The sequence below is a fragment of the Eurytemora carolleeae genome, unplaced genomic scaffold (genome assembly GCF_000591075.1).
Source record: "Eurytemora carolleeae unplaced genomic scaffold, Eaff_2.0 scaffold40, whole genome shotgun sequence".
NCBI lineage: Eukaryota > Metazoa > Arthropoda > Copepoda > Calanoida > Temoridae > Eurytemora > Eurytemora carolleeae.
This window is the reverse complement of record NW_019396035.1, coordinates 289,808-311,394: the sequence shown is the minus strand read 5'-3', so window position 1 is coordinate 311,394 and position 21,587 is coordinate 289,808. Positions and strand designations below refer to the sequence as shown.

Below are 21,587 nucleotides of genomic sequence, written 5' to 3'. Positions count from 1 at the left end.
AGTTGTAAAAAATATAATATTTTTAAAAGGAAGCATACAAGATTTTTTAGCCATAAGTTAGGATTTGATGTATAATTGAATATTTTTTTTTAAGTTGGCATTCTTCATGAATCGTCTGGCACAATGAATTCTCTTCTAAAAAATTGTTGAATTTAGAAAATATAATGCATATTTATTATATTAACAATAACGTTCCATATATAGTTAAATCTCTGATCTACATAATGATTCTATACCGATGTTAACGCGACTACGAGAAAAGTTAAATATGCAATAAATCTTTAAAGGCTAGTTAAATACAACAAAAAAAGGCATGTGATGAGATATCACAGTTTGTGTCAACTAAATGCTTGAAAATTAATACTAAAAGATTTATGCACTTTTTTACATAACTTTATAATACGGATTTATATGATCAGTGTGGAAATGTTAACTTCTTGGATGCATAGCTCAGTAATTTTTTCTTTGTCGATTTTTTCTTTTTCTCCGTACTCGTCAGCTCCTCTGGGTCCTGTATTTCACTGGTATCAACGTCCTTCTCACTATCCCGATCCTTCTTCTTTTTCTTCTTGATTCTCAGCATCTTAGTGAGAGTTTTCTTCGGTTCTTCAACAGGTTTAACCGCTGCATAGTTGCTCATGTGATCTTCTATAGCAGTATCTTCATCCCGTTCTCTCAACCTGTCCAATTCAAGACAATCTACGATCTCATTTCTCAACCCCACTACCTCAACCAGCTTCTTGATCAACCTCTCCTCCTTTTTCAACTCCTCGTCCGTCTTCTGTCCTTCAGGTTTAGACATAAGAATCCTGATCTGATATTCGAGATCAGCATGCTGCTCTTCCAACCTATTATCCTTCTTCATATAAATCAACTCGGTCTGTCTTCGGAACAATTCGTTCTTCTCGTTCACAAGATCAAAGAGTTGAATAATGAGATCCTCTGCCTCTGGACCAAGCGAGTCCCTGTTTTCTCCTTCCTCATCGCTTTTGTCACAAATCTCTCGAATAGTTTTCTCAAGTTTAACTCCTTGTCTCTCCAGTTCTCCTTGTTTTACTTCAATATCCTCCAATTCTTGATTAATAGCTTTCCTGTGTAGTTTCCTAACAGCTCGGCGTGGAGGTATAGGGCGGGGAGGAGCTGGTCCTTTTTTCTTCCTCCACTGTCCTTCATCTGCCTTGTCCGGAGGTATGGGAGAGAATACTTGAGAGGCTCCTAGATATGACGGACCCGAGGACTGAGTAGTAGTAGTAGAGGCCGACATCAGACTAAAAGTATCACTCTGGTTTATGGAGGCGGACTCAGACTGGGATGTGTCGCTGGTGATCATTAAACAAGAATCGCTGGGAATAGTTGGAAGTTCAATCCGAACACTCTCGTTCTTGATGCTTTCAAGAATTTGAGATCTTCGGTTCATGTTTCGTTCATCCTTAATTCTTTTTGCTGCCTCAGCTGGAGCTGGAGATGATTGTTGAGATTGTTGGACCGGGGTGAGACTAGATCTCGGTGCAGGGACTGGAGTACAGGGTTTACTCTCCGGGGGGAGAGGAGTAGAGGATTTTGATCCTGGTGGAAGCGGAGCACGGCGCTTCTTCTTCTGCCTGTTCTGACTCCGAACTGAAGTAGAGGGAGAAACACTTCCAAGGGATTGATCTTCATCTGAAGAAAAATCTTCTCCAAATGGATTTAAACTTGAGTTGTGCAACTTAGCTTCCGGGATTAAAAGTTCTTGTTGACTAGAGTGCACGGGTTTGTTAGGTTTATCTAATTCAGCCTCATCCTCGTCGTCGAATTCACCAAAAGGATTCAAAGATTTGTTAGTTTCACAATTTTCAGGTTGAATCCCGTCCGTTAGGTCAACACTTGTGACATTTTCGTCAATTGTTTGGCCAGTTGCATTGTCCTTACTATAGTTTAAATCCTCATCTTCAACGTCGTCGAAAGGATTCTTTTCATCCGGGTATTCAACGTTATCGTCGTCAGTTAAATTTTTTTCTAAATTTTTAGCAATCATAAGAATTTCTTTTTCATTACAAGTATCAACAGCATTATCATTTACATCGATATCAACCTCTGAGCAAATATTGGACGATTTTGTGTTATTATTGAAGCTTTCCTCGGCAGGAATTGTTAATTTCTCAATATTAGCGTTAACATCACTTAGTTCTACATCATCTACTTTCCCTTCAGTTTCAGCTGAAGGTTTTACACCGATAGGAAGTTCACAAACAATTGGTTTCTCTGAGCTTTCATCCTTCTCCTCGTCCTCATCATCACCTATATCCTTGGAATCCTCTGAGCTGTGTCCGCTATCTACCTCTTCCTCCTCCTGCTCGGACCTGAGATTAGGTTTCAAGGTTTCCTGTTTCTCCCTGTGCTCCTCGTCAGGACACAGTTCACAACAATACTCTGCAGTCTCAGTCTCATAATACCCTGCTAGACTTAACTGAGTTCCACACCGAGCACACTTAAAGCAGGTTCGATGAAGGATTCGTCCGCTCACGTGCAACCTCTCCAGGATGAAAACAGACTTGTTGCATATCTTGCACGGATCCGAGTGTCGTCCTATTGTTGGGACGGATCTCTTGGCTCCATCCGACATATCTGAACTGTTACTGGAAGATTTAGACATCGAACCTAGCCGCCTAACTCTCGTCTGTACTGACTGACTGTGAAAAGCCTGAAATATATTTAGATAGAAGGTTCATGAGGAAAAAGTAAATATTACTCATCATGTGAGAATTCTAGCAACAAGGTCTCAAAAGATTTAAGGGACTGTAAAGGAAAAATGAAAGGGGGTATAAGATGAAACCTGAGAATCTCAGGCGTTGAACGATACATATATGACATTATCTGATGTTCATGTCTCGAGAAATTGATATAAAACTATGTCAAATTTATACGAAAAATCATACATATGCAATTTTGTATAAAATTGTAGTATTTAACAGATCATATTCAACAAATACGAAACCAATCTAAAAACGATTATATCCCACAGGAGTCTGAGAATCTCAGGTTTGCTCCTATTAAAATTTTTTTTTTGCATTTTTTACAGGCATAATTAATAATATTACGGATTAAATGCAATAATATTATCAATTATATCTATTAAAAATGCGAAATAAAAATTAGACAATTATAACAGGAGCAAACCTGAGATTCTTAGGTTTCTGTCGGATATAGTCTTTTTCAGATTGGTTTCGTATTTGCTGAATATGAACTGTTTAAACCTACAACTTTTATACAAAATTGCATATATATGATTTTTTCGTATTTTGATTTGACACAGTTTAGGCCGTTCTAATAAAGGATTTACACCAGTGTAAACTGTCATTTACACTGGTGTTTACCTAGGATCGGATTTAATAGTCATGAATTACACTGGTTCAAACAACAACAACGTACAGTTTACACTTGGTAGATTTACACCAGTGTTGATAAATGAAAACACTGGGTCCACCCTGTGTTTTCTGACTTACCCAGGGTAAACAGAGACCAGAAAACCATGCAGAGAACTTAATAGTTCAGAAAAGTAAAAGCATTTAATAATTCTATTAAATTTTATTAATATTTTTGGAATATTTTATGGATGATTTCTCATAAGACCAATAACCATTTTAATAATTATAACTTCTAATAATATATCCATGCCAAAAATATAACCAAAACCAACCAAAAAACTTTATTATGTCAAAAACATTTTTCGACTAAAAATATATAACAACAAAAAGCACTGAAAGAGTTTCAAAAATACTAAATTAAATAAATCGCCTTTTTATGTTGGCATTCAATTTTAAAGTTGGAAATCTTTAATTTTTTTGCATTTTGTATATTTTGCTAATTTTAAACGGTGGCGGGAATAAAATTTTAAAATTATCAGCTAAATTTTAAAAAGTAAGACATTTCTCTTTAAATATAGTGAAATTAACATATATAACTAGTACATTGACGACAAGAAAATTTTTTTTTTTTTTTTTAATTTAAAAAATTTGCATCTTTTTCCCTTAGAGTAAAACTATTTTTATGTTACTTATAATAGATTCAGTTTTTTACAGATCTTTGTAGTTAATGTAAAATAAATGACTATAATGAAGGATATAAAACAAGGTGAAAGCTGAAAGATAGGAAATGAAGCCTTTATTTGACGGAGTTTGTAAATGCCAAAAACGAGTGGAAAATGCAAATCAAACCCAACTTAAACCAATGATTTGATATACATCATGATATTTTTCTAGGGGGGGGGGGTAAAAAAAATTCTAGGGGGGTAAAAATTTACCCCCCCCCCCTACAGAATCCTTATTTACGCGCCCCTGGGGGAGGGGAACCACTATAAAAAATATTTATGTTATATGCATTAGAAATTGAATTTTGTAGAATGATTTGTATTTTTATTTTTGCCTGTTTTAATTGAAGTAAGAAATTTTTATTTTTGTTTGTTTGTTTGGTTTTCCTTCATCTTTTTTTTCATTTGTTTCCAGTCTAACCAGCAAAGACGACTTCAATCCACAACACTTAATCGTTAAGTTATTTTACACATGCGCAAAAGGGTCTTAAGCTGTCTCAGCTGCTGAAAATACGTATTTACACCAGGGTAACATAAGGATGATTAATAAAACCGTGAGTATGGCGACACTGGTGTAAATTCAGCTGACCCAGGGTTCAGGAATGATTATTAAATCCGTGGTTAGGTTACACCGGGGGACACAAATACACCAGTGTAAATATACCCTTAGGGTTTACACCAGTGTATTGCATTTCTTTATTAGAACGGCCTTTTTATATCAACTTTTCGAGACAGGAACATCAGAACATCATAAATGTATCGTTCAACGCCTTTCTCAGGTTTCACCCTATACCCCTTTTCATTTTTCCTTTAAAGTCCCTTTAACTTTAAGATCATTTTTTATACAAAATCAGAAAAAACACAAATCTAGGTTTAGTTACCATATCAATTAAATCAAATTTTCACTACTAAACTAGAAGATATTTATAATATACCTGAAAGTATTGGGAGAGATAGGTTAGAATGGATAATCGATCCAGTAGCTCACATTCAACCATGTCCTGAGGATCCAGTAGAGACGGGATCCCAAGATGCTGCTCTGCAACCTGGAACGCCAACTCGTTGTTCCCAAAAACATCGTCTGGATCAAGACTAGAGAAATCTAGGAGGTGCGGACAATGATAATGAATGATAGCGCAGAAGCCTAAACCGTTTCTCCAGCTAGTCGTCATGTTCAATATATTGACGCCAGCGTAGTCCTGCGTCACGCGCTTACACCACACCTCCAGCGCTTTCGTCCCCTGTAGAGCCATCTTCCACCTCTAGTTAGACCAGGCTCAGTAACCAGGAGACAACTTCCCTTCTCCTAACTGAGCATATTTATTCTGAAAGAACTAATTTTAATTTTGATTCTTGAATCTGTTTCTGCTAAAGAAGGTAATTTCCTAGAGAACGATTTTTGGACCCCCCCCCCCTTCATATCAATTTTGATCATGGATATAATTGATCATATGGCCGCAGCGCCCGGCCCCCTAACATGTCCTAGCTGCGGCGCTCGGCCCCATAGCCGGTCCTAGCCGCAGCGCTCGGCCCAGAAAGTGTCTTAACTCACCTAACCCGTGGCCGCATCTCTCGGCCCCCTAGCCTGTCCTAGCCGCAGCGCTCGGCCCAGAAAGTGTCTTAACTTAACCTAACCCGTGGCCGCAGCGCTCGGCCCCCTAGCCTGTCCTAGCCGCAGCGCTCGGCCCAGAAAGTGTCTTAACCTAACCTAACCCTAAATAATAATAAATAAATGGATATAATTGACCATGTGGCCACAGCGCTCGGCCCCCTAGCCTGTCCTAGCCGCAGCGCTCGGCCCAGAAATTGTCTTAACCCAACCTAACCCTAAATAATAATAAATAAATACTAATTTTAATTTCGTCATGTACAAAATTGATAGGAGGGGGGGGGGCGGGGGATGGGTCCAAAAATAGTTCACTAGGACGGACCCTAAGACGGACCCCAAAAAAATTTCAGTTGGTTAGAACACCAACTTAATTTAACTTAGTTGAATTTTATAAAAGTCTTAAAGTATTTCGTTATCACCGAAATCTGCGGGAAATTTCTGTGAAAAAAAATCTTTTTTGAGGTTAATAATAAACTAGTTAAATTTACAACGTTGGGTTTCAGACTTTCCAGGCTCATGAAGCATTAGATTACGCAAATCTATGATATCTTTTATCACCATTATCATCAGACAACGTTTTCACAATGGTTAAGTCCAGATCAAACCTGTCAATAAGTTATCTCTTACGATCTTCAGGAGGGGGAGTACGTTCGACATTCGAGTGTAGCTCTATTGCTACCAAACCAAACCTTTAGCTTCTCATGACTTTTTCTTCTCCAACACTAATTTGAAATGTCGTCTTTTATGAAGAAGGTTTCGTTTCAGAGAGAAATCCATGAAACTTTTCTCTAAGAATAGAAATGGACATGTCTTTGCAGCCCAATTCAGCTGAAATAAATAATTAAATGCCATGCAACAGTTTTAATAATTCTTGGCTACTAAATTTTTTTAGACTGATGAATTGTTAACCACTTTTTGTCGCCAATGCGTTCTACAATGAGGCAGATTATTGACTCGAAAGCAAACAGAGTAAGGAGCGAGAAACCCAGCAAATCATGGGATGTTACTGGAAAAACATCTTATTCAGCTCAAATAAGGTAAATTATTATAAATCTATGCTGTGAAATATCAAAATTAGCGTTTATTCTGCTTATAAAAATAAAATATATAATAATATATATGTATCTAAGTTAAAAAAAAATAAAAAACTATTTGACGATGGAAAACCTTTTGAAGCAGATTCTGCAAACTTTTAGGCTTCTTACCATTAAGATTCCCGTTTGCTCGAAGTTTCATGGGGATCGTGATTTATATTTTAGATAAATGTAAAGAGTATATACTTGTAACTCTGAATTAATAATATTTGTAGGCAAAAAAAGAGAGACGATTATTCTATCTTTTGATACTTCTTGTTCTAAAATATGATTTTTTTGATTTTTTGAGATACAATTTTAGCTCCATTTTTCGCATATCTTTCATTTTGAGGTGGGGGATGTTATAATTTTCAGACTTTAAAAGTAATCAAAAAAATATACAGCAGGTTAAATTGTTTATATCTTAAGAATTTAAATATCATTGCGATTTGCGAATAATGGTTAAATTTAGTGATTGAATAAATTACTAATACAAAATTAAAAAGCAGTGAGTTCCTCCCTTAATTTAGCTTTTGTTAAAGTTTACCATTAATTACTATAATAGATATTTAATTTATTATATTTTTATGCAAAGGAGATTGGAGAAAGATTTTAACGATTAAAGTTTCAAAAAATATTTTTCTCTTGTAAAAAAACGAAGAAAAATGAAGCGTGATCTTTTGCGGTCATTAAGGGTTGAAACTATTTTTAAATCGGGTCAGAATGGAATTTGTCCCGCATGCATTTCCAAAAAGTGTAAATACATTGTATTTTTTTTTACAAAAATTAAACAAAAATCATGATTTGGTCAAAAAATATTTTTCAGGAATGCAATGCCTTCGATGAACCCTGCTCTAGTAAACTCTATCCGACAAATGAAAAGATTCAAGGGATTGTATGCAGAACCAAACAAACAGGATTCATCTAAATCGAAACACAATAAAGCTCATCATAATAAAAAGGTAAAAGCTGGTTTTTAAAAAATGTATTAAATTTGCTGAAATTCATCCGAATCAGTAATAAAACTTGTTTTGAGAAGGAATGTTTTTAAAACTTTTAAAGAAAAGGAATTTTTATGTCTTTGCCACAAACTCAAATTTTCTAGTCCGTACATTGTTGCAATTATGTATGTACGTGTTTAAAGAGTCTAATCAAAGAGAATAGAATATATAGAGGGGAATTTACTAGAAAAAAGTTTAAAACGGCCATTTTGTTGTACTGTTTCCATACTGCAGGTGTACTTCACATATTTATGCTATATAACCTTTTGGGCCCTGGTATATCATTTTATAGAAAATCTAAAATTAATGTTAAAAGAAAACCAAATTACGAAATAGGCCATGGTTTCATAATTGACCAATGATCATTTCACATAGACTCTATGCCTATCACTTTACAAACGATGATTTTGATTGATATAAATCAAATGAAAATGATGTTTTTTATTCACCTAATTCATTATAAAGTTTATTTAACAGCTTTAAAAAATTCGAAATTGAAATGGATAGTCTAGGGAACATACTGTATTAATGTACTCTACTGCATATATTTTGTGAACATTTACATGATTTGTACACTTTGAACTCCCTTTCAGGCTGAAAGGGACTGAAAAAACTCATACCGAGGGATTTTCTAAATTCCCCTCTGATATATATTCTATTCTCTTTGTGTCTAATTCAGGAGACTCAGAATCCCAAACATAAGATAAGGAACCCCGGAAGAAGTAAAGCTGCCCTAATTGGTAAAAATTGGTCTCGTTCTGAAAACTTTTCTGAAAAGAATGTCGAATCAGTCACACATCAAGAGGAGAAAGGTACTCTTTGTCTTTATTAAGAATTGTATTTAAAGCTTTTTTTCACAAAAAGATTTTATAATTTGTATTTGTCATGACTGGTAAAGGCTGGAATTTAGTCTTTGCCACAAACTCTGATTTCCTAATCACTATATCTTTGCAACACATTATCGTGGACCTTATATATCTTTAACTTTATGTATTCTATTAGATTAAATAATCTAGGTTTGGCATATTAAAGATTTACAATATCAGGTTAGAAAGAGATATTTGGAATTAGAAAATTTGAGTTTGTGGCAAAAACCCAATTCCGTTGAAAATTTCCACGCACAAAAAAAAACACTTGATTTAATTTTAAAAAAAGTAAATTTTAGAATACTGTATAATACGGTTCGGTATGAAACTTGGAATTCAGTTAGGGATTGGTCTTAACTGTTATTGTCATTTTACTTTTTACACAAATAATTCAACCAAAACTTCAGGTTTACATCCTTCTAAGTTCTCTGATACAAGAACACGTCCTTTAACAACTACAGAGAAAGGTAATAATTAAATCATGGTAAACTAATGCAAGAACATGTCCTGTAACAACTATACAGAGAAAGGTAATAATTAAATCATGGTAAACTAATGGAAGAACACGTCCTGTAACAACTACAGAGAAAGGTAATAATTAAATCGTGGTAAACTAATGGAAGAATATGTCCTTTAGGACTACAGAGAAAGGTTATAATTACTAATCCAGATCAAGCTAGCTCTTAGTAAAAGAACACGTCCTGCTACTATTCCAGACCAAGGTAGCTCTTAGTACAAGAACACGTCCTTTTACTATTCCAGACCAAGGTAGCTCTTAGTACAAGAACACGTCCTGTTACTAATCCAGACCAAGGTAGCTCTTAGTACAAGAACACGTCCTGTAACAGCTCCAGACCAAGGTAGCTCTTAGTGCAAGAACACGTCCTGTAACAGCTCCAGACCAAGATAGCTCTTAGTACAAGAACACGTCCTGTAGCAGCTCCAGATCAAGGTAGCTCTTAGTACAAGAGCAGAGTAACTAATCATGGTTCATATAGATTATAGATACAAGGAAATGTTCTCTCTGATATAAGAACACATTTAGCAAGGTAATCCTGCAAGGTCTACAGCTACTGATACAAGAACACGCCCTGTAACAACTCTATTAAAGGACGATCCACAATGTGTATGGGAGTATTATAGATGGTTAAAGAACTGATTACTCAAATCAAACTAACCCCACACATTTTTGAAATCTGATTTCGAAAACCTTTGATATTGCAAACTATAAATTCTTTGAGATCCAAACGTCAAAATCAGAGTTTGGGGCGATTTATCAGGCAGTAATTAGTTACTTTACTTTACTTTGAGCACAAGTCTCAAATTGCAACTGTTAAACCTTATGCATATCTTGTTTAGGTGGTAAACCTTCTGGTGCTGGGATATGGGAGGTTTCACATCCTCTCCACCTTCCAGACCCAGCAGTTACAAATGTTTTCCCAAGTTCAGAACTCGGTTTCCCATCAGAACCAGATCACCGTATTCTGCATCAACAATTCGCAAATGTAATTTTCTTTAAAAAATGTAAATATTATAAATAATAATTCTTAAATTCAGGTTCCTGTAAACTCTGAACCCAGAGGAAATGAAAATGATTTTCAGTATTTTAGCAGAGATCTTGATCCTATGATTATATTACCAAACACCCAGCAGCAGAATAATTCCGTTTATAGATATCTTCCTCTGCAAGCCATCCTACCTGAACCTCATTATCCTGGTCCTGTCCAACTTAATGGAATTGATAATATGAAATTATCCGGTCAACCAACCTACTCTGCTCTAGAGGGAACCCAGAGAACCCGAACTAATCCTGGAGAGCAGTATTATCGTGGAAAAGAGGGAACCCAGATGCCTCCTGCAGGTTATTCTTTAGAAGAGATCAGCTCTACTCAGGAAAGAGCTCAACCTTTCACAAATCAAGGCGGGATCCAAGGTTTTCCTGATCCTCACTATGATCTCTATTCAAATGTATATCCAATAGAATCCCCGCCAGGTATTGTCATTTTTTAAATTACGACAAAAATTCTTTCATAAAGTTTTCAATTTGTTATATCACTATCAATCTCCCAGTTGGAAATATAGCCCCTTCGCAGAATAAAGATACAAGTTATTTGTATAACAACAGATTAGGTATTTTTGTTATTTTTTATCAGCATATATCTTGATATAATTCTTTAATCCTCCTCCTCTATAAATTCCTCAGCATACACATGCCCAAATTTCTTCTCAATAAGGTTCCAAGCTTTTATTATCCCTGTAAATTCAGTTAATATGTTATAAATTATATTCAAGATTGTGTTTATATAATTTATATTTATATATATATATAAGAGTTTCTGTGTTGTGGAATGAGCTGGAAGAATGATAATGTTTCATTTGTAGCTCATCTTTATGAAATACACAACATGTCCCAGGTTGGATCAAATTTGAATCTTTCAAATATAAACTTATATCTCTAATTCTATGATTTTGAGGAATGTGGAAACCTGTTTTGTTCTCTGCTCAGTGTATCCCGTAGCAAGGAGTCTCAAAACTTGTGCAGGAAATCTTACATCAATCAAAAAAAAAATTTTTTTCTTATCTATAATTTCAAGTGAACCTTCATATATAGACTGGCATGTTAGATTCAAATCTATATCAGAAAAAGTTTTGAATGATCAAGAATCATTAAGATATTTATGTTTTTTATTTTAAAATTTTATATTTTCAAAATTGCGGTTTTTTCTTTAAAAGTGACTGGTGTCTGCAGAAAAAAGGAGGGAATTTCAAGCTAGAAAAACTACTCACTCTTGATTTGAAACTATTTAAATGGTACCTTTGTGAATCCGGGGTTATCCATTAAAAAATATAGTGTAATTTATAAACTCAAGTTTACCCTGTAAACTTAAAGTGCAATTAAGAATGCATTGTAAAATATGTGTTTGCGACAGGGTGAAGATAAGTAACTTGACACTTAAATGCATGTTTGTAAGGTTTAAAATTTTAGAATCCTGCTAAACCAGTTTGAGAAAGATTACAGGAATATATTTTTACGTTCGTGAATAATTTTACCAGCCAACAATACCTTTACGGGCGGGGGGCGGGGGGGGGGGCTTGAGAGAAAATAAATAGAAAGTTTATAGGTATAGTTTATATATTTAAAGAGTATAAAAGCAAAGGGTTGAATGTTAGATACAGGGTTGGTATAAATAGGGAACAGTAATTCTAAAAAAGTGATGAAAGTGTCGAGTATTAAAAAAGGTTAAAAGCAAGTATTGGAAAGGGGAAGGATATAAAAGGGCATGGAAAGGGAAAAGTATGGGAAAGGTATTAGAATGAATATGAAATAGGAGAAACGAGTTTTGGAATATGAGAATAAGAAGAGGTGTAGTAATCGAGTATGAATTGGAGGGGGACAAGATTCGAATGAAAGAAGGAAAAGTACGTTAAAAGGGAGAATGACGAGAATCATCTGATTTGGATCTGATCTGGATCTGATTTGGATCTGATCTGGATCTGATTTGGATCTGATCTAGATCTGATTTCAAACAAATGAAAGGCATAAATGGAATGGAAAAGGGATAAGAACGAGGATGATATTTATCAGAAAGGGAAAAGGAAAAGTATGGAAATCATAGAATACTGGGTATAGGGAAAGAGGGCTGAAAAAAGCTAAAAGGAAAATAATATTCACAAATGAATATGTTTAAGAAAACTGAGAATTAATGCAGAGGAATATATCACAAAAGTTATTACACAGGTGCATTGATATTAAAAAGTTGAAATGTCATAAACTCAGAACTCTTCATCTTGCCTAAACTAGTCTTAAAACGATCAAATAATAACTTTTAATATTTTAGATTGGAAGCCTTCAAAATCAGATTACAAGGTTGTATTTTCTCCTTTTATCAAAACCAATTTTTTTGATTTTCTTTCTTACAAAATATACTGAACAGAAAATGTATGTTTTTGTTTAATTATATAATTGAAAAGAATTTATATTTTCAAGATTAAAATCAACTGCGGCAGCTCTCACTAAAGATCTGAAAAACTCAAGCATGAAGATTGATCAGGATTGGATTGAAAATAAAATTCTTAGATCAGATAAATTAATTAAAAAAGAACATTTTTTATCCTAAAAATACATGAATTCTGTTTTCAATTATTTTTCCTGACCATGAGATAGATATCTGAAGAGAAGGATAAACTAGAAAATAAGAACTCCAGGTAAAGATCCAGATATCTTTTAAGCATCACATATAAACAATAATACTAGCTTTCCAACCAAGCTTTGTCTGGAAACTAACCTTACTCTATTAAAGTCATCTTACACAACTGAAAATGTTTAAGCCTACCCAAGAGGGTTCATGAGTTGTGATCAGTTAAACAAACAAAAAACAGATATTTCTTCGTAAATTTTATAGAAGATGTATAGATAACCTTGAAATGTGTTGTCTATATCACTATTTAACGTGTTTTTTTATTTCTTTCAGTGACTGAATAATCTTCCAATCTCTTTATCTTTAAAACCTATAATTCAAACTGTGACTATTTGATCTAAAAGAATTCATAGTTTTTAATATCAAAAGTCTACAACATTAGGTTTCTAAGAAAAGAAAATTAGAGCTTGAAGCTAGTAATGACTTTCTTTAAAATCAAAACTTTTATAATCATGAAGTTGTTTTCCTAGCTAAGCCTGATTGCTTGTATATTTTTTACACTTTACACTTTACAATGGAGAAATAAACGAAAAGAAAGAATCAATAAAAACATGATAAAGCATAATAAAACCCATCTTGGATACATTTAATATTCATATTTAATACCCATTAAACAAACACATAACATTCAATTAGTACATTATAAAATTGGATTTAAAATCAGATTCTGTTCAGCCCAAATATAAACAGTGATGATATTAATAGGCATCACACAACATTGTCTAATAAGGGCGGTTGTGAGGTCGTGAGAAGGCAACTAAAAGTTTCTTGTTGTAGATATTGTGTATCTAGCTATTATGAAACCGTTTTTAGACAGGGAAATAAGATTCCAAAGGGTAGTGGGACAAATCACTGTTGCCCATCCCCCTCACATTCTGTCAGTTTTTTTTTCACAAAGGATAGGGGTCCAAATTATTGCCCCCCTCCTTCACCCCATGTGAGTGATACTTAAAGGCTTATTTTGTACAGGTTGACCCAGGAGATCAGTTTTCAGGAACAGCAGAGGGAACAAAACAAGCATGATATTGTTACAGTTCAGGTTTATATCTTTGTTCTTTTACTCTAAATTTGTATTTTAATCTACAACACAGTGGTACAAAGTATAAAATGGATTAAGAAGACGATGTGAAATAAATATAATCCATGATTATTGCATTATAATATTTAAAAATCATATTCACATTCATAAGCTTAAAAACAATGATAGAGCAATGGTTTGCTCATATTTCGAATCTTAGTCTTCTTTATTTTGAGGACCGAAAAAAGAACTAAAAAAAGCCCAATAAAAGTTAACTTCGATCTTTCTTTTATTTAGCAACAGTAGTACAGATTTTGTAAGCAATTGTTGTAGCTCATAAAAATTAGCCCTGAACATCTTCAGAAAGGATTTGAAACTTTGTCACAAAATCAAATATACTAATCCCTATATTTTTTATACATGATAGTGTATTCAATAGAATTCATAGTTTGAAATATCGAAGCAGTATCAGATTTTGTGGCGAAGACTCAATTCCTTACCAGTCATGATAATTTAAAAATTATAAAATACTTAGCTACATTTAGAAATTAAAAACGCTAATAAAGACGACTTTCATTTCGCTTTACTCCAGTTTTTACGGTAAGTATTCTGATTGTTTTCTTAAATCTCATGTTTCCTTAAATATACAGGAGCAAAATATACAGCTTCAAGATGAAACTAGGAAACTACTGGACTTAAACTCGGATTTGATGAGAAGAATCAGAAACTCTGACGAGATTAAGGGAATCCAGAGCCTCAACTGCAAATCAGAATTTATTCCCGAGGGTGTATATTTTTCAGAATGATTTTTGAAGATTTGGTGGAAAAAAAATCAAAAATTCATCATCTAAAGGCAACTTTTTTCATTCTATTTGATACTTTTGATCCAAAAATTTATTTATTTTTTCCTAAAAATATTTATTTTCCCCAATTCAGCGAATAAAACCCTAAAACATATATAACTTCTAGGGCAGAAAATGATTTTCAAAAGGGGGGGGGGGAAGAAAACTAATTTTTCGAGAAAATATACACCCCTGATTTATTCATAGCTATCTCTTTAAAAAAAAATTGATTTCATTGATTAAAAGCACTGAAAATGTGGCATGAGGCCAGATTTGATTAGGTTGAGCTGGAACGAGAATTAAACATGAGAATGGAAAATGAAAAACAAAATAAACAACAAGTATTAAAACTAAGAGAACATATTTCTAGTATGGAACAGAAGTTGGAGCTCTCCTCTAAGGTGAATCCTTTAAAATATGTATAATTCCAATTTCTCAAAAACTTCTCTGTGTCCACCTGTGTGTCGATTGGTCTTTCATCTGTTATGGCTAAATCGAAGATTTGCTTACATATAGCCGGTAAAAAATGTAGAAAAATGCGCATTGGAAAAAAATTGTTTGAGATCATCTTATCTCACAAGTAATTTTTTAAATTGACCTACGCATATTTTTTTAATTCTGTGCGGCGCGAAGAAAAATGATGAAAGGAATTGAGTCTTTGCCACAAACTCTGATTTTCTAATCCCTATCCTTGCAATGTCGTAGACCTTCGATATTTCAAACTACGATTTCTGCTATATATTGAATAATAAAAATTTGAAAATTCATAGGTTTACATCATAAGGTTGCAAAGATATAGGGAATTCGAACATTTGAGTTTGTAGCATTTGACTTTATTATTATTTAAATACTTTTAACTTGATTGCATTTTCAAATGTTTTTCCTATTTATTGCCTGCACAATTTTCATGGAAACTAGGGGATTTTTGATTTGAGTTTGCCAGATTTTCCAAACAAAGTGTGGATAATTTTTAAATATTGACATTTATTAAATATAAGGAGCATGAGCTGATGATAAAGATGAAGAATGAAAAGGAATGTGAGTTGAGGGAACTAGAAACTAGGATTAGAAAACTAGAAGATGAAAACAGAAACCTCTACAAGGTTATCCTTTATTTAGCAACAAATCAAACAGAAATAAACTTATGAAGAAAAAAAGAAAAAATTTTTTTTTTAACATTCTGAAATTAGGAGAAAGAGTTTCTGATCAAAGAACGAATAGAAAAGGAGAATATGTATACGGAGAAGAATGAGAAGGTTGAAAGGTTGGGAGAGGAGAACAGGAAGATGCTACAGGAAAACCTCAGGTTTAGGGAGGAAGCCAGGATATACAGGTCTGAGATACTTTAGACTAGCCACTGCATCAAATCACTCTTTCAAATGTACCAGTCACACCGTTAGGGCACCTCACCTATTCTAATCGCAGCGCACAATGATCCAAAGGTTGCAAGCTGTAACGCAAAAATCGTTGAGAATTTTGAAAATTATTTCTTAAAAACTAAAGCTAAAACCTAATACTTTATAGTTTTAAAATGTACATGTCTAGGGAAACCAAAAAGTATGATTGAGGTATAAAGTAAAATCAAAGGCCAAGGCATTGCGAAAATTCAAAGTCGACCCGGTCTTGATGTAACTTTTTATAGCAGCCTGGATCTGTGTGGGCGCTTTCATGTAAAAAGAAAGAAAATGTTACGGCTTCTTACAGTATTCAGTAAATACAAATTAGCAAACTATGTCCATACTCGACAATTTCATATTTAAAAACTTCTTGAATTGATTTATAACTATTTGAATAGAACGGAGAACGAGGCGAAGGAGGAACAAATAAGGAACCTTCAAGAGGTGAGAACCCAAAAAATTACAAAAAAAAAATTGTTTTATATTTTTATTTTTAAAGGAATCAGATTCCCAGTTAAACGAGCTCTTGGTTTGCAGGTTTATTTCTCTTTTCAACCTAATTTTACATTTATCATTTATTATTTTCTGCTTTCATTTCTCACTTCATTCTGCAAATATATCTGTTCAGGAATAAACATGATGAGAGCAGAATGGAAATAGAAAAAGTTAAATCAGAAAACAAAGTTATTATCGAGAATTTAGAGGTTAGTAATATTTTCATGCAGGGTGCATAATAGCTGACTTTTCAAGAGTATAAGGATGAAAAAACAACAATTTATTCATCAAAAATAATTTTTCCATGTTATATCGTAATTTGCGTAATACAAGATAAATTATGATGTAGGTAGTAACTGGATCTGAAATTATTTTGTATTATATTTGTATTTTAATTTAAAGAGACAGGTTTTGGAAAACCAGAGGAAGGTTCAAGTTCTCCAAGAAACATATGAACGAGAAAAGCAGATGTTTAGGAAATCATGGATATATTGATAAACTTTGATCTAATTTTGAGAATTGATCTAAACTATTTCTAAATACTTTAGAGATTAATTTAAATGAGCTTAAAATGATAAAGATAAAAATAGGTAATGCGCACTGCTATACAAAATTTTGATTTCTAAGAAATATAAATGTCAAGTATCCATATTCTATATATATTATTTTAAAAATGTGTTATTTTGACATTTATGAAGAGTAATTGAACTCATTCTAAAATTTCTCAATAGGAATAGATGAACTAACCGTGCCTAGTTAAACTAGTTCTTGACTTTCATAAATTCCTACCTTGAAGGTTTTTCCTTAAAGACATCTCTCCACTAAAACCCGCTGTTTAATCAGGTACTACTAACTACTGCAGAACACACCAAAACCTTAATTGAGGGGGAAGTATTTAATTATCCCTGAGTATCCTGTCTAGAGAGGAGAAGAACAAGTTTCAGTATATTAAAACCGTTCTCAACTCACAGAACTTTCAGGTACTAGCATTTAAACCGTTGTATAGTTGACAATTTAAAAAAAGTAAAAAATCAAATTTTTTTCTACTATTTTATCTTCTAACACAAACAGTTTAGGATTTACAGAACAATAGAAGCTGTTATTCCAAACTGAATTCTTTAAATAAGAAGCTTGAAGGTTCAAACTCAGAGGTATTCAACAGAAAAAAGTTAAACCTTGAACATATATTTATAATTGTTTAGGAGTAAAAACATTGTATGCAATATTTTCTCATGCAACATTCCTGTATGCAGTTCTATATATTAGTTCTAGTGAGAATATTTAATTATATACTCATTTTCATCTTTTAGGGGAGTGTTGCAGGAAATCCTCCTGATTTTTTTCAATTAGACAGGATAGACTTGTACTTTATCCTTAATAAAACATCCCTCCCCTCCCCAAAAACCTAACCTGCTCTGACCTCAAATATAAACCTTATTGGCTTGTAAAGGTATAGATAAATAAAACTGTCTAAAACTTGCAAATCTGGTTCAACTTTTCTTCATGGACGAATTACCTTGTAATTTTCAATGAAAGATTTAAGCTCCTATTTTACACTACCCCATTCTTTTGTCCTTTAACTAAAGTATTAAAGATAAAACTAAGTTCAAAGATGTTTAAAGAGGTTGTTCACGAATTTGATTTTACACATAATAACCATTTTTAAAATTAACTTTTCAGCAAAAATAAGTAATTTATCGTTTTGAAAATTTTTGATTACTTAACTTATAATTCACCAGCTTAATATCATATTTAACAGTCCAATGCATTGAAAATGTAAATTAAAGAATACAAAGTTTCAAGGAACCCGGTATATTTTTTAAATGCTCCTTTGTCTGAAATGATCAATGATCATTCTGTCTTTCGGGGACATTTTTTAGATCTATTTAAGCTTAGATGTGTACCTAATTTCATAATAAATGTACATTATGTGCATTTCAAATAGGTAAACAACCCCTTCAAGCAATACATGATTAGACATCGAGTATTTCATATCCAACCCTTTTCATTGGTCCATAGCTAGATGTTTGTCTATTGATTGAGCAGGTTTGAATCCTGGTCTGAATCAGAGATGTCAAACATATTCTCCAGGTTAACAATTAACTTCAAAACCATACAAGGGTCCTAAAATCAGTAGGCTGATCGTCGTCTATGATTTTTCTTTAAATTATAATTGTATTTTGCAATTTTCAAATAATTCATCTTTAAAAAATGTGCTCTCAATATTTTCAGAGATATACTACAAAAATGTTGTTACGAATTGCCAAATATTTTATGACATTTCATAAATAAAAGAGTGAACGAAGACAACAATCAAATCAACCTTTTTCAGTCCCATCTTTACCATTTATATTTACATACATTAATATTTTTAGGAATTTCTGTATATATGGATAAATAAATTATCTTATTTTACCAGAAACAAAATATTTTTATTCAATTTAGAAACAAATATTTATTATTTAATCCCAGAAATTAAATAATATTTTCTATCTAGTACTGAACTGTTTGCAGAGAGAAGTAAAGAAGCTGTGCGTTCTTCAATATTTCAAGGTGTCATTAAAACTTATCAGTCTATTTGTTTCTTGTTTGCATTTAATATTTGATTTACGTTCTTCCAGATTCCAGATTGAAATATATATTTGATTTTGATAGAAAAGGGTACAAAAGCTATCTTTTGAAAAACAACTGATATTGCCTTAAATTCTTTAAACTGGTATATTCAAAAAAAAATATTTTTATAGTTTTTAAAACTTTTGGAAACATAAAAATACACCAGAATTGCAAGTTTACGTCGAAATAAAAAGATTTTAAATGAGGCTTTGGACCAGAGTAAAAAATATTTGTACGATAAAGAAATTTATTGCTTGCCACATTTTTTTAAGCCCTTATATATCTTTACAAGATGATGTCGTAGGCCATTAATATTTCAAAATATGAATTCTGTAAGATCAATCAATAAAAGTTTAAAATATTAAATGTTACCACCACAATGTTACAAAAAGTACACTGCATGTTTATATATATAATTTGATATATTTAGATGATAGTTTGAGGATCGGAGCCTGTAAGTCCAGTGTATCTGTTTTCAACAAGTATTTAACCTCACTCAGAAAATAGTTCTCTTTGTAAACATATGTTTTCTGAACTTAATACTTACTGTACACTCTAAACAGACTGATTAAAGGGATTGTTTACCCAGTTCCATGTCACCTTTCAAATAAAAGAGTTCCAAGACGATTCACAGCAGGCTGGATTCATAAATAAAGTCGTTTAAAAAAAAACATTTTCTTGCAATTCTTTGCATGATAAATTTGATGACCGAAAAACGTCACTCTAAATAACGTTGACTATCCCTTTAATAATATGTTTGAACTGAATGTAAATATTATTAATCTATATTTGATGATAAAAGGAATGATTAGAATCTAGGTTAACAAGTGTAATATGTCAACAATCAACAGCTCATTGCTTTATTTATTTAACCTTATTTAATCTTCAATATGATAAAATGTTAATAATTTAAATATGCTGAGGTTAAAACATTTTTATAATTAACTTTAAAATCCTGAAATATATTAAAATGTTTTAATTTGAAGTTGATTCTTTAAACATGGACCGAATGGGCTGAAATTTTTTGAGGACACTCATGGGTGGCCGGGGGGTGTTACAGACTAAAAAAATCTATTTTTTAAAATATTAAAAAAAAATTTACGGGCAACGCTGGGCCCTTCAGCTAAAAATGTTCACTTAAAATAAATTGACCCAAGGAAAAGTGGACAGCTTGGACAATGGACACAATGTTTTATTCTATTTTCTAATTTTTTTTTCTAGATTTCTTATTCTTATTTAAACCATCACCACTAATCTTCTCAATAAACAAGTAATTTTCTAGAAACTCGTAAGGCTAGTGTGTAAACAATAATGTAAAAACAGATTTTAGAAATACAATTAACCGATATTGTTCTAAAGTAAATTTAAATTTTCATTTGATTATAACCCAAAGTTAAAATTATTAAAAAATTAAAAACTACTATTAGATACCTGATTTGATACCTGGGCGGTGTAAGCGCATCTATATATATAAAGTTGTAATCTCTGTTTTGGAGTCTGTCTGTTTGTTTGTTTGTCCGATCATAACTCAGGAACCCCTGGACCGATTTGCCTCAAATTTTGATTGGAGAATTTGGAAGAACCACGGGAATGTTTTTAGCTTCGTTTTAAGATTCTAAATGGAGTGGGTCGACTTTAATCGCGAAAACTTAGTTTTCCAGTAAAATCGTTCAAGAGCGGGTAAACGACATGAGTAACTTTTAGTAACCTGCGCTGGGTTCCCAAGCTAGTATTTAGATATCGATGGGGGTGGTGGGGTGGATTCACTCCCCCATCGTCCAACAGACCCACCCTGGTCTTTTACACGGTTAAGAGAATCTCTCAAAAGGAGTTATTAAGTTTCTAAAGAGCAGGAAACAATCAGGGCCAGATTTAACTTATGTCTAAAAGAAAACTTTAGATGTTTAAAAATGTTCCGCAGTGTTTGGGACAAATTATGGAGAAATTCAAATACCGCAATACTGTCTGAGAATTTATCTAAATTTAATAAATTCGAAATAACAGTAAAACTAGAAAACTATAGAGAAAAATAAATTATTAGAACTGCCACAACTTCTGATTTTAAAATCCCTATATCGTAGACCTTAGATATTTCAAAATAAAAATTCTGTTAGATCAAATAACCTAAGTTTGAAATATCAAAGGTTTACATCATCAGGCTGCGAATTTTTGAAATTTAAGCGTGTGGCAAAGACTCAACTCCTTTGAGGATGAATGCTATATCCTTTAGTTAAAGTTATTCCTGCAGGGTATAACCTTCACGGGATATCGAAGAGTATTTAGATTAATCTGCAGATCTTCATCAGATGGAGATGAATGCTTGATCCCCAGTTTCACAACATAAAAGTTCTGACTTCTGAGGTAGGAACTTTAGAATTGGATACCCTTAATCCCGATCGTTTAATATA

The 21,587-nt window shown here is 32.9% G+C and overlaps 2 protein-coding genes across 3 annotated transcripts; one reads left to right on the top strand and one right to left on the bottom strand.

Annotated features, from left to right (window-relative positions):
- Nucleotides 1-151: 151 nt before the first annotated feature.
- On the bottom strand, nt 152-6,299 carry LOC111698266 (MICAL-like protein 1). Its single transcript, XM_023468555.1, has 3 exons — nt 6,281-6,299; nt 5,002-5,391; nt 152-2,680 (listed from the first exon to the last, which is right to left on the bottom strand). Exons 2-3 carry the CDS (start codon nt 5,317-5,319, stop codon nt 416-418), a joined length of 2,583 nt encoding a protein of 860 aa, XP_023324323.1. The 5' UTR covers nt 5,320-5,391; nt 6,281-6,299; the 3' UTR covers nt 152-415.
- Nucleotides 5,372-20,135, top strand: LOC111698275 (kinesin-related protein 8). 2 transcript variants are annotated; one of them, XM_023468565.1, is made up of 29 exons: nt 5,372-5,443; nt 6,568-6,712; nt 7,575-7,710; nt 8,429-8,561; nt 9,023-9,082; nt 9,975-10,120; nt 10,173-10,608; nt 10,947-11,029; nt 11,090-11,157; nt 11,602-11,634; nt 12,306-12,354; nt 12,455-12,483; nt 12,604-12,667; nt 12,781-12,821; nt 13,784-13,853; nt 14,483-14,575; nt 14,956-15,075; nt 15,673-15,777; nt 15,865-16,007; nt 16,470-16,515; nt 16,571-16,608; nt 16,700-16,775; nt 16,969-17,042; nt 17,489-17,546; nt 17,643-17,717; nt 17,877-17,920; nt 18,613-18,657; nt 19,064-19,119; nt 19,610-20,135. In XM_023468565.1, exons 2-29 carry the CDS (start codon nt 6,600-6,602, stop codon nt 19,684-19,686), a joined length of 2,511 nt encoding a protein of 836 aa, XP_023324333.1. In that variant the 5' UTR covers nt 5,372-5,443; nt 6,568-6,599; the 3' UTR covers nt 19,687-20,135. The 2 variants fall into 2 exon arrangements, with proteins under 2 accessions (XP_023324333.1, XP_023324340.1); XM_023468572.1 differs by lacking the exons at nt 5,372-5,443; nt 18,613-18,657; nt 19,064-19,119; nt 19,610-20,135 and having other exon boundaries at nt 6,396-6,712; nt 17,638-17,717; nt 17,877-17,926.
- The last annotated feature ends 1,452 nt before the right edge of the window (nt 20,136-21,587 follow it).